The sequence below is a fragment of the Mustela nivalis genome (assembly GCF_964662115.1).
Source record: "Mustela nivalis genome assembly, chromosome: 18".
In the NCBI taxonomy this organism is placed as follows: domain Eukaryota; kingdom Metazoa; phylum Chordata; class Mammalia; order Carnivora; family Mustelidae; genus Mustela; species Mustela nivalis.
The window spans coordinates 56,103,400-56,115,543 of NC_139037.1; the positions used below are offsets into that span (position 1 = coordinate 56,103,400).

The 12,144-nt window shown below is 45.3% G+C and overlaps 1 protein-coding gene across 1 annotated transcript; it reads left to right on the forward strand.

The window, feature by feature from the left end:
* Positions 1-90: 90 nt before the first annotated feature.
* LOC309852263 (binder of sperm protein homolog 2-like) lies at positions 91-8,062 on the forward strand. The gene is made up of 5 exons (XM_082708544.1): positions 91-160; positions 3,148-3,180; positions 5,399-5,539; positions 5,778-5,925; positions 7,983-8,062. Exons 1-5 carry the CDS (start codon positions 103-105, stop codon positions 7,987-7,989), a joined length of 387 nt encoding a protein of 128 aa, XP_082564670.1. The 5' UTR covers positions 91-102; the 3' UTR covers positions 7,990-8,062.
* The last annotated feature ends 4,082 nt before the right edge of the window (positions 8,063-12,144 follow it).

The following is a 12,144-nucleotide window of genomic DNA, read 5'->3' on the forward strand; positions in this document are numbered from 1 at the left end:
CTGTGCCGGGAGAGCAGCTCCCGTGGGAGGGGCAGACGCCGAGAGTATAAACCAGAGGCGACACTGGCTCTGGGGCAGGCCGTCTACAGGTGCCCGAAGGTGATGAGGAGTCCAGTGAGCTGGCTACCCCTGGCTGTCTGTGTGGGTGGGCTGAAAGCAGGTGGGTGAAGGAGGGAGCAGGGGTCACGCAGGAAGGGGAGACCCCCTGGGATGCAACGGTTGCGGTAAGCAGGACAGGAACCGGATTCCACTGGGGTCTTTGACCTACAGCATTAACAGCTGGTGCAAAATAAAGGGTGAGGGGGCTCCGCTTGTATCAAGTGTCTGAGATTGTCAGACTCCCAGAAACACCGTGCGGAGGGGTGCACGCCAAGGCTGGGGAGAAGGGAGCCGGGGAGCTTGCTGTTCCGTGGGTGTAGGCTGAGGACCGTCTGCCCGCCGTTGGCAGGACTGTAATGCGGACTGAAACCTGTGTTAAGAAGGGAGATCTGCCGCAGAATGTTCTTACCACAACTTAAAAACAAAAATAAACAGAAATAAGAGAAAGAGGACACTTAACACGTGCTGCTTTGCAAAGTTCTCTTTCACGATCTCCCTTTTATCACTCAGTTGCTGTTTGAACCGTATAAATTGCCTCCCCAGAAAACATCAATTCAGTAGAGAGCAAGTGGTCTTTATCTCAGGTCGCCGTCGCCGTCGCCGGGGTAAGGATTAAAACCCTGGACGAGCCCTGCCTGCACCACGCGGGAGGGGTCCGCGTTGGTTCCCACTCCCACCACCCCCCACCCGGCCCAGCTCCGGAGCCGTGGAGACTGCGCATGCGCGGGGCACCCCGGGCTGTCCAAGCCCAGCGTGCTGGAATCTGCTCCAGAGTTTGGACTCTGGTTGAGAGATCTGGGGGGCTGGTTCAGAGAAGCCGGGGCTGACTCCGTTGAATGCTGCGGGGGAGCGGGGATTCTGTCTGGGTGTCGGCAAACCCTCCCGGAGGGGGAAGACAGACCAGCACAAGGAGGAAGATTTGGTCAGTAGGTCAAGAAGAAGCAGCCACCCAGGGCACAGGCGTGGTTGGTAATCTGTGGCACAGGGAGCGGTGGAGGACCAGGGTTTCGGTGTCGGGCGTCGGGCGGCTGTGTTTTTCCCTTTCTCAAAACACAGGGGATACACTGTAGGTCCTCAGTCAGTATCCGTGGTCCTCAGTCAGCATCGTTAGCTGGAGGCGGACCAGGAGGACCCGGTGGGAGGGGTCAAAACCATTTATCAAATGGTAAAAAGTAGTCATGTTTGGCCGGAGGCGCAGTGTGATAGTGACCTAAAGCACAGTGACAGATGATCTGTAAGGATCTGGTGGGGTTCCGCCATATCAGTAGATGGGAATGGCAAGGACCTTTTCTGGGGGAACCGGAAGAAATAGCCGGTTCCTTGGAACCAGAAGATCGAGGTGGTCAGGAGCCCAGGCCGCACGCATTTTTGACTGTGGCCAATGTTTGGGTGAAAGTGTCTCTCTGCTCTTTCACGTGTAAAATGAGAAGGCTGTGGGGATTACAGACCGCAGAGATGAGACGTGGGCGAACATTAGTGGTTCTGTGGCAAGCCGAGAGCACTGCGACAGACAAAGCAGAAACTTCAGCACCCATGGTTTTATGCTAAAAGTATCCTAACTCACCACCAGCATCCAGAGTGGGGGCTCAGCTTTGTGGCAGCTCCCAGAAGGGTTTCAGGGACAGAAACAACGCCCCCCAGAGGCAGGATCATTTTAAAGGCTCGGTTTCTGGAGCGCCTACCTATTCAGTTTTATGACTTTGACAGTGATTTCCCTCTCTACACTTCCATTTGTGTACCTACAACATGGAGGTCATTGTCAATATGTAACCAAGAAATGTAATATATAATAATAATCCCAATCTTTCAGGGGCCGTGCAAGCAACCAGTATTAAGTAGATAATTGGCATAAGGCACTAAATACGAAGGTGGACACCTAGAAAACTACCCCAGTGACTATTTATTTAACCATGCCTTCAAAATCATTGATATGTTAGCTTCTTTCTGAAGAGCAGGGCTGCGATCACCTAACATTGGTGCCAGACAGCAGCTCCTGAGTTAGAGTCTCATGTGAACCTACAAATGAGCATTGTTGTATCAGAGACAAAGTCAGGTTCATGGATTGCACAGGTAAGTCACTTGCCTGCACAGGTCATTTGCACTTGGCAATTCCAAGATGGCATCAATATCATGGTCAGAACACAGCCTCTGAAGTCAGACGTCTTGACTTTGGACCTGGTTCCTACCAGTTGGTGGTCATGTGACTCTCTCTGTTCCTGTTTTCTCATCTGTAAACTTTTGGGGGAATGAGGAGGAAGAGAGAGCTCCAAATGAGAAGCTCTCCAAGGGCTTTTTTAGGTCAACTGAGGAGAACAGCTGGAACATGGCAACAGCGCAGTAGACATTAGTCAATGTTATTGGGTAACAAACCTTTGTATTTCTCTTCTAGTCTTTAGCAAGGTCTAACCTGGCTTTTATGGTCTAACCTTACTCCCCACAATAGGCTCAGGGATGATACAAGAGCAAAATTTTCCAAGAAGTGAAACACTACAGAACAAAATCACCATTGAGGGCACACTGAGCAAACAGGTTGTTTTCCTGAAACGTTGACATGTGGGCAAAAGCTAGAACGTTTCCTCCAACCTTCAGACTTGTGGAATTTCAACCAATGATTGGGTGACACTAGACTTCCTCGAACTTACTCCAAGAAAGACCGTGGGGACAGTCAGAGCTCACACCTGAGTTAAGTTAAGGGGCTTTCTTGGGTGGATGTGAGACATCTCCTCAGTTGACCTAAAACAACCCTCGGAGAGCTGGCTACATGTACTTCAAGGTATTTTAATAGTCAGTAGTCGTGCACCTGTTTGACCCAGTGGGTTAGGCAGCTCAGGTCATGATCCTAGAGTCCAGGATCCAGTCCCAAATTAGGTTCCCCACTCGGCAGGGGGTCTGCTTCTCCCTCTGACCCTCCCCACTCTCTTAGTCTCTCTGAAATAAATCATCATCATAATAATAATATAAAAAATAAAATCTCTAATAGTCATTAGTCTAGGAATGGAGTATTTTAAGAGCTGGGTCTAAATTTTATTCATTTCTTTTCACTTTCAGAATTGATTACCCATTTGCACCCGCCGGTTCTAGGTAAGGAGACATCTCTTCATTTGTTAGTGTCTCAAATGTTAGCCTCACACACAAAACAATGTCATGATCTTGGAGATCCTTGCACTTCCCACCATTTTGCTCTTCTGTTATTCTTCCAGCTGTAAAGGTCCTCCCTGGTCATGACAGCCAAATCCCAGATTGATAAAATTCACCCATTTTAAGTGTACCATTCAATGATTTTTTAGTAAATTTATGGAGGCGTATAAACATCACCACAATCCAGTTCTAGAACATGTTCGTCACCCCCAAGAAGACCTCTCGTATCCATTTGCCGTCGTCACCTGCCTCCCAAATTCCCATCCCCAGGCACAGGCAACCACCAGTCTCCTTCCCGTCTCTAGAGATTGGTCTTTTGTGGACATTTCATATAAATGGAAGCCTACATGTGATCTTCTGCATCTGCTTTTTAAGTTAGAAAGTGAGTCATGGAACTCTTACCTGCTCACGTTAGCTAACGTTGTCTCAGGGTCTCAGTTCTTGAAAGAAGTGGCCCATTTCCCCCTGTGTATGACTGGTACTCAGTTTTAACCTACACACATTAAATAGGGGGTTTCGGGAGAGAAATGCAGAGGTGGGAACACTTTGTGGGGTAGTCAAGCCAGGGAAAGGGACACTGGAGTCCAAATAGATTGGTTGGTTTCTTCATTGCTTCAGTGACCAATTACTTGTTTGGGGGTTGAACTAACGTAGCCTGCAAAATGTGGCCCTTCAGCCCTCTTGGCTTTGGAGTCAGAAGGAAGCTGTTTTCAGGGCAGTTGGCAGGCAGCAGCGTCTCTGGGTGTAGGGATCGCATGCTGAGGACCAAAGCTGACCTTTGCAGGAGTTTCATGACAATACCCAGTTCACAGGACTGATGTGGGGATATCATTGCGTGCATTATTGCTTGTAAACTATGTCCAATCTGTGTAGCAGAGAGTAAGCTATATTCTGTAACTACATAATAATAACTAAATAATCATAAGCATAACAATTACTAATGGTATACAAATTGTTAAATGATTTAAATATTAAATGATAAATTTCACAATGACAAATAACACGGTTAAATATTAACATAATAAAGGTGCTAATATAATTGTTAATAAATAACATATTATTAAATAGTAAATATAAATAACATATAGCAATATAAGTAACATATAGCAATATATATAATATATAACACATATATAATATATATAATAAAAATATAAATAACATATAGCAAATATAAACAACATATAGCAATAAATTAATCTGGGTCAAAATTACTTCAGGCTTATGAAGGGTCAAACAATATTTATTCATTAAGTCTCTATCATGTGCCAGTCCCTATCAGTTGATATCATGGGTCTAGCTTTAGATAAGATACATGGGGTCATTTCTGACAAATGAGAAAGACTCTGAACAAGTCATTATGCATTAAATAATTAAAAGGAATGGGAACCTGTATGAGAGTGCAATACAAGTGGATCTAGCGCAGTCTGGATTTTCCAGAAGGTTCCATGGAGATTCACATCTAGGCTGAACCTAAGAAGAGGGTTAAACAGGCAAATGGTGTGTGGTTTTCCTGCCAAGCAGAGAAAATCTTCGGTAAATCCCCAAGGCAAGAAAGATGGCGGCACCCTCAGGACACCTAACAAGGGGTGAGCAGAGAGAACGCAGGAAGGAAAGTCCAAGGTGAGGCTTCAAGTCCAAGAGCGAGCAGAGTATTGTGAGCCATTTCAATGCTGCTTCTGATCCTAAGAGCCGTTTGGTGTTAATAGGTTGTTAATTGGCTGGTCTTTGCGAATGGACTTTCTCTCCGCAGTGTGGAGATGGATGGAACAAATAGGTTGGAAGCTTCCAGAAATAAGTTATTGTCATGGTCAAGGCAAGATGCAATGCTACGGTAGTGATGAAAGTGCAGAGAGAAGTAGATAGCTTCGCGAGATACGTGGGAGCCAATTCTGGCAAGCTAACAGTTTTACTTTTCTGAGAGAGAGGGAGAAAGGAGACTATGAGAAATACTCCAGAATTTCGGCTTAGGAAATGAAGTGTGGGTCCTCTGCTCATGGGTATTTTGTGCCACGCACAGGGAAGACAAGTTGGAGAGACCAGCCCCATGCAGACACAGGGCAGCGGGTGGGCGAGTGTAGTGCGAATTGTTGGAATGGACGTTAGAAAGTCAGTTCCCCTTGCAAGCTTGCCCCACACCAGCATGTTTCTTTTCTTCCAGAGTTTGTTAACAGTACGTGTGTCTTTCCATTTATGTATGGCGACTCCATGTACTACAACTGCATCTCCCTCCACAGCGATTATGACTGGTGCTCACTCGACAAGAAATTCCAAGGCAGATGGCAGTACTGCACGGGGAAAGGTGAGCGTCGCTATGACGGGCTGTCTTGGATGCCAGGGATCCAAGATTCGACTGATAGGAGCTGACTGTGTGATTTTGATGTTGGGTAAACCCGAGTCCAAATGACTGTTCTCTTGTGTTGACCACTTTGAAAAGAGCTGGGTGTGGGAGACAAAGCACGGGTTTTGAGTTTAGTGATGGTTGATCCCAAAATTTGCCATGTTCATACTTCCGCTTCTGCTCCTTCCTTTCTCTGCAGATCCCCCCAAGTGTGCCTTCCCCTTCCTCTACAGAAAACAGCTCTTTTATGAATGCACCAAGAATGGCTATGTTTTGAATCGGAGTTGGTGCTCATTGACAAAAAATTATAACGAAGATGGGAAATGGAAGCAGTGCTCTCCTTTTGGGTAAGTTGGCTGGTTAAGAAGGCTATGTGTGTGTGTCTGTGTGTGTGTTGTGTTGGGGGGATCTCTTAAAGTGGGGAACTTTCTAGGTTAATGAAAAGGGAAGGTTGAGGTTTACATTATTCAGTAATGGATGAGATTGGGGCTCAGCAAACATTTCATAAGTTTTTAGTCTAGCACAGGTTTTATGGTCTCTCACATACTCAACTCTACCCAGTAGCACAAAAGTAGCCACAGGCCATAAAAAACAAATGAACGTGGCTGGCTGTTCCAATAAAACTTTATTTATAGACCCTGAAATTTGAATCTCATATAATTTTCAGGGGTCGCAAAGTTTCAATCACCTTTTGACTTCCATTTTTAGCTAAAATTCACTTAAAAATAAGAAAACCAATAGCTCATGGGTCATAAAAACAGACAGTCCGTTGAATTTGGCCTCTGGGCTCTAGCTTGCTGGCCCCTGGATTGAGCAACCTGTCCTTGACCCTATGAGGACGAAGAAATGAGCTAGTTTCCATTAAAAAGAAAACAGGAGAAGAGCCTGGTCGACAGACCACAGAGAGCTCACTCATCTCCATGCTCTTAAATTACAGTGAGGATTTTTACTGAGTGTAAAAGAGTGTCTTAGTCAACCTTCACGATGACCTCAGGGAGTGATTACGGACATGTGTTTATGCCCACAGAGAAATGAGGAACCAAGGCTCAAAGGAATAGGTTATACCCAAACTCAGTGTTAAATCCCATCATCTTTTTTTTTTTAATATTTTATTTATTTATTTGACAGAGAGAGATCACAAGTAGTCAGAGAGGCAGGCAGAGAGAGAGAAGGAAGCAGGCTCCCCGCTGAGCAGAGAGCCCGACGCGGGACTCGATCCCAGGACCCTGAGATCACGACCTGAGCCGAAGGCAGTGGCTTAACCCACTGAGCCACCCAGGCGCCCCTAAATCCCATCATCTTAATGAGGCTTTGTGCAAGCCACTTACTAGCTGTTCCCATTCAATGAGCCCCTACGATAGGCTCAGTTATAAACTTTCCACTCATTACCTCTCTCCCCACCAAAATTGCCTTTTTATGGATCTGGAAACAGACATCGAGAATATGCCCATTGAGATCATGACCTGAGCTGAAGGCTTAACCAACTGAGCCACCCAAGCACCCGGACTTTTATTTTTTAAATTCCGATTTTGATTTACACAAGTGATGCATGAACTCTTGCTCACTTCAACATTGAGGCAGCACGTGAATATGGGTAAAACGTTACCCCTTCCCTGTCCCACTGACATCGCTCTGTTTCCTACTCTCTTCCATGGCAGAAAATCCAACCAACCGCTCAGGACATGCTCTTCTGGGTTTATTCTAGGCATTTACACAAAGATAACAATTTCAAGGTCCTTTAAAACATGAATGAGTAATACTGTTTCTTTTGTTCTGTGACTTGATACTTGATCTTCATTTAAATATACACATTATGGTGATTTTTCCACCTGAATTCATAAAACTACCTCCCTTTTCTTCATGCTTTCACCAAATTTCAAAATACAGATATACTATTCTATGAGAGTATAACTTGTTTGTCTTCAATGGTTACCTTCCACATTGCTTTTTAAGTGAGTGTGTGAGGGTTGGCTTTTTAAAAGTTATTAGTAGACTAACTGAGCGGAATCACAAGGTCAAAGGGTATGTACATCTCGAGGGTCTGTGTTACATTTGGGGTTATTCCAATTTATCCTCTGTCAACATTACAAGACTGCCTGTTTTTAACTTTCTTACCACTGAAAATAACCAATTTAGTGAATCTGTTCAAATAAAAGACTGTGATTTGTATTAAATAATCAAGAAACTAAAATGATCAATAGTGGCATACTGAACTTCAAAGGGAGAGAGAAAGTCTTAAACCTTCCTATGGCCACTGATTTACAACACATCTCTCTTTCTCCTGTTCTACTTATTCATGCTAGTTAGTTCTGGGTAGACCAGATCTCCCATCAGAGAGGCACCTGATCATTCTGTCTTGAAGGGTAATAAACTGATACTATCCAAACCTGTTTTTCTTCCACAGTCTCTAAATGAGTCTTGGTGTCCTTGAGGAGACAGAAGTTATAGGACTCATCAGCTGCCTCTCAGAATATATCATTTCCCTGATTATTATGACAATAAAGATTTGGTGTCTCTAACCTGTGGATGACTCCTTTTGTTGAAAAAAAAATAAGCCATGACTAGTGTTCAGTGGTAATCAGTATACTACTGACCATGGTGCGGTGGTGAGCCAGGGGGACATTTGTGGGGAAGAGCTTGCCTTCAGATCCAAATCCTGCTGAATGGCTAACTGTATGATCTTTGGTAAGTGAAGTAAGTTCTCAGAGACTCAAGCTTCTGCTCATGGACTTTTTGAAGTATAATATACACTTTGAATTTTTTTTTTTGAGGCAAAATTTATGACATAGAATTGCCCATTGTAATGTGAACAATTCAATGGGACTTAACGTCATCGAGATGTTGCACAAACAACACCTCTACCGAGATCCAAAACATTTTCACCACCCCAGAAGGAAACCCCGTACGCATGAAGCAGACAGTCCCCCTCGCCTCTCCTCCAGCCCCCAGCCACCACTCACCGTCTTCTGCTGTCACTATGGATTGACCCATTCTGGATGTTTTATATAAGTGGAATCATCCAATACGTGACTTTTTGTGTCCGGCTTCTTTCTCTTAGAATAATGTGGTTTTGGGGGTTTGTATTTTTTGAAGTGAACATAACTTCAAGGTTTTATTGTCTTCATAATATAACAAAATATGAAACTTAGAACTGGATCAATCGGCCCTTCTTCTTCTTATCTCCTCCCAGTTCAAAATGTTTGCATCTCTTAGTAGCCAGTGTTCTCTTAGATCTGCAATTGGGCTCAACACATTCAAACCTCAGCACAATATTCTTTTTTTTTTTTTTTAATTTATTTGACAGACAAAGATCACAAGTAGGGAGAGAGGCAGGCAGAGAGAGAGGAAGGAAAGCAGGCTCCTCTGTGGAGCAGGGAGCCCGATGCGGGGCTCGATCCCAGGACCCTGGGATTATGACCTGAGCCGAAAGCAGAGGCTTTAACCCACTGAGCCACCCAGGCGCCCCTCAGCACAATATTCTTTATAGAGTTAGCCTTTTTCCGGAAAATCAGCTTAGTCTGCCCACCATAGCCACTCTGCTTCCTGTCATAATGTCACTTTCCCTGGGCATAAAGAGAATCCTTGCCTTTCTTGTACTGTGTCACTTTGTGGGGTTAATGCTTGTCATACTTCTTGCAGAAAAGTCCGGCGGGTTTAGGAACATTTACCATGTTTGCGAGAGGGCTATCAGCACCGAAAGCTGGAAGAACATTTCTGAAGCTCGTCCATTTTGTCGCACACATATCCATAGTTCACTTCTTTTTTATGGCCAAGTAATATTCCATTTTATGGCTATACCACACTTGATTTATCCACTAATATGTATATTTTATAAAGCACATAGGTGACGTGTGTAGAGGCAGGTGAATTTTCACAAACTAAACGCTTCACGTAACTGACAGTTACTAAGAAACAGGTCATTTCTGGGGCGCCTGGTGGCTCAGTCGGTTAAGTGTCTACCTTCATCTCAGGTCGTCATCCCGGGGGGGCCTGGGATCAAGCCCCAGGTCAAGCCCCTTGCTCAGTGGGGTGTCTGCTTCTCCCTCTACCCCTCCTTCCCACTTGTGATCTCTCATGCTCTCTCTCAAATAAATAAAATATTTTTAAAAAATGAAACCATATTGAGACACTGGGTGAGTGTTGTAAGTATAAGACAAGACGGCGGCGTATAAACAACAGAACAACAGCAGTTTATTTTTCATGGTGCAGGAGGCTGGAGGTCTGAGATCAGGGCGCCAGCATGATCCCGTGAGAGCCCTCTAGCGGGGACAGGGGTGGGGGGATGGGCAGACTTCTGCTTGTCTCTGAACAGGGTAGAAGAGGGGGAGCTAGCTCTCTGGGACCTCCCTTGTAAGAGCCCACTCATTATCAATCCATTCGCCCTCCTGAACTAATCAGCTCCCAAAAGCCCCCCACCTCCTAATACCATCACTGGGGGCATTAGGGTTTCTAGATAAGAATTTGAAAGGGGGGGCGCCTGGGTGGCTCAGTGGGTTAAAGCCTCTGCCTTCGGCTCAGGTCATGATCCCAGGGTCCTGGGATAGAGCCCCGCATCAGGCTCCCTGCTGAGCAGAAAGCCCGCTTCCCCCTCTCTCTCTGCCTGCCTCTCTGACTACTTGTGATCTCTCTCTGTCAAATAAATAAATAAAATCTTTAAAAAAAAAAAAAAGAATTCGAAAGGGGCACAAACTTCAAGCCCTAGCACTAGCAGAAATGCAAAATCGTAAGCCACTCTGGAAAGCAGGCAGCCTCTCAAGAAGCAAGTGCTATGCTCTCCATAAGTTCAATGTCACATTCTATGTCCCGCTCGCTTGACTTGCGGTCATTACGCTCCTGATATTTGAGCTCCTGTAACACTATTTCATTGCACAAATGCCCCCAAACTTAGTTTATCCTTTTCATTCCTGATAGGTATTTGGGAAGCTGCTCGCTTGGGTTTATAATCCTTAATGCACCTTCGACTGTATCTGTCTGTACATGTCTTGGAGCACGTTTCTTTCGGATACACACCAAGGACTGGGATTGCCTGATCCTAAAATGCGTGAACATTGCAATTTGGTGACTTCGGGTCACTGCTTTCCAAGGAGATTGCTCCGATTTAAATTCGAACCAGCCATGGTTCCAAAATCCTTGCCAAATTAGTATTTTCTAGCTTTTTGGCTTTAAATTATAGGAATGGAAGCAAATATTATGTTACCTCTGTCTTTTTCCTGTTTTCCTCCCAGGAAAAACGCAGAGCCTCTCTCCCATCCTGCCCAAGGTCCTGGCTCAGAGGCGGCGGTGTGTGGGTGCCCCCTGGTGGCCTCAAGACATCACAACAGGCTTCTCTGTCCCCTCAAAGGAGGCCCTGAAGGAACCCCATCTTTTTTTATTTAAGATTTTTTTTTTAAGATTTTATTTATTTATCAGAGAGAGAAGGGGAGAGAGCGAGCACAGGCAGACAGAATGGCAGGCAGAGGCAGAGGGAGAAGCAGGCTCCCTGCTGAGCAAGGAGCCCGATGTGGGACTCGATCCCAGGACGCTGGGATCATGACCTGAGCCGAAGGCAGCTGCCTAACCAACTGAGCCACCCAGGCGTCCCTATTTAAGATTTTTTATTTATTTATTCATCAGAGAGAGAGAGAGAGAGAGCACACAAGTAGGCAGAGGCAAAGAGAGAAGCAGGCCTCCCACTGAGCAAGGACCCCCCCCCCCACCAAAGTGGGACTCAATCCCAGGACCCCAGGATTATGACCTGAGCCAAAGGCAGTGGCTTAGCCACTGGGCCACTCAGGTGTCCCATGAAGGACCCCCACCTTTGATCTGACCTGTGTCTCCAGGCACATTGTTTACCGTGACAACAATATTAAAGCTATACTAGTTTAGAGGTATTTCCTGTTAGGCACTTATTTAGAGGAATTTTAGGTAAAGACTAAAAAAAATGGGGGGGCTTTAATTTTTTACAAACAAAATCATTGGTGGATACTGCGTTCGCTTACTATAAAAACAACTACCCTTAAAAACCTTTCTTTTTTGTGGCACTTGACTTTTTTTAGATGGATTTTAGCAAAAAGGGTGATGTAGTGTTCCATGATTCATTATGTATAACACCCAGTGCTCCCTACAATCCGTGCCCTCCTTAATACCCACCACAGGGGTCACCCCTCCCCTCAGAAACCCTCAGTTGGTTTCTCGGAGTCCACAGTCTCTCATGTTTCATCTCCCCCTCCGATCTCCACCCCTTCACTTTTCCTTTCCTTCTCCTAATGTCCTCCATGCTATTCCTCATGCTCCACAAGTTAGTGAAACCATATGATAATTGACTTTCTCAGCTTGACTTACTTCACTCAGCACAATCCCCTCCAGTCCTGTCCATGTTGATGCAAAAGTTGTGTATTCATCCTTTCTGATGGCTGAAGAATATTCCATTGTGTATATGGACCACGTCTTCTTCATCCATTCATCTGTTGAAGGGCATCTTGGCTCCTTCCACAGTTTGGCTATCGTGGACCTTGCTGCTATGAACACTGGGGTGCACAGTAGAGTCTTACCTCTACCCACTGATGCCATGGATGCCAGCAGACCTT

What these genes read in the sequence shown, in the direction of transcription:
- LOC309852263 (XM_082708544.1), top strand. Translation starts at nt 103, where the DNA reads ATGAGGAGTCCAGTGAGCTGGCTACCCCTGGCTGTCTGTGTGGGTGGG. An exon ending in TTTGCACCCGCCGGTTCTAG is followed by an intron (nt 3,181 to 5,398) that starts GTAAGGAGACAT and finishes CTTTTCTTCCAG; the next exon opens with AGTTTGTTAACAGTACGTGT. An exon ending in GCAGTACTGCACGGGGAAAG is followed by an intron (nt 5,540 to 5,777) that starts GTGAGCGTCGCT and finishes CTTTCTCTGCAG; the next exon opens with ATCCCCCCAAGTGTGCCTTC.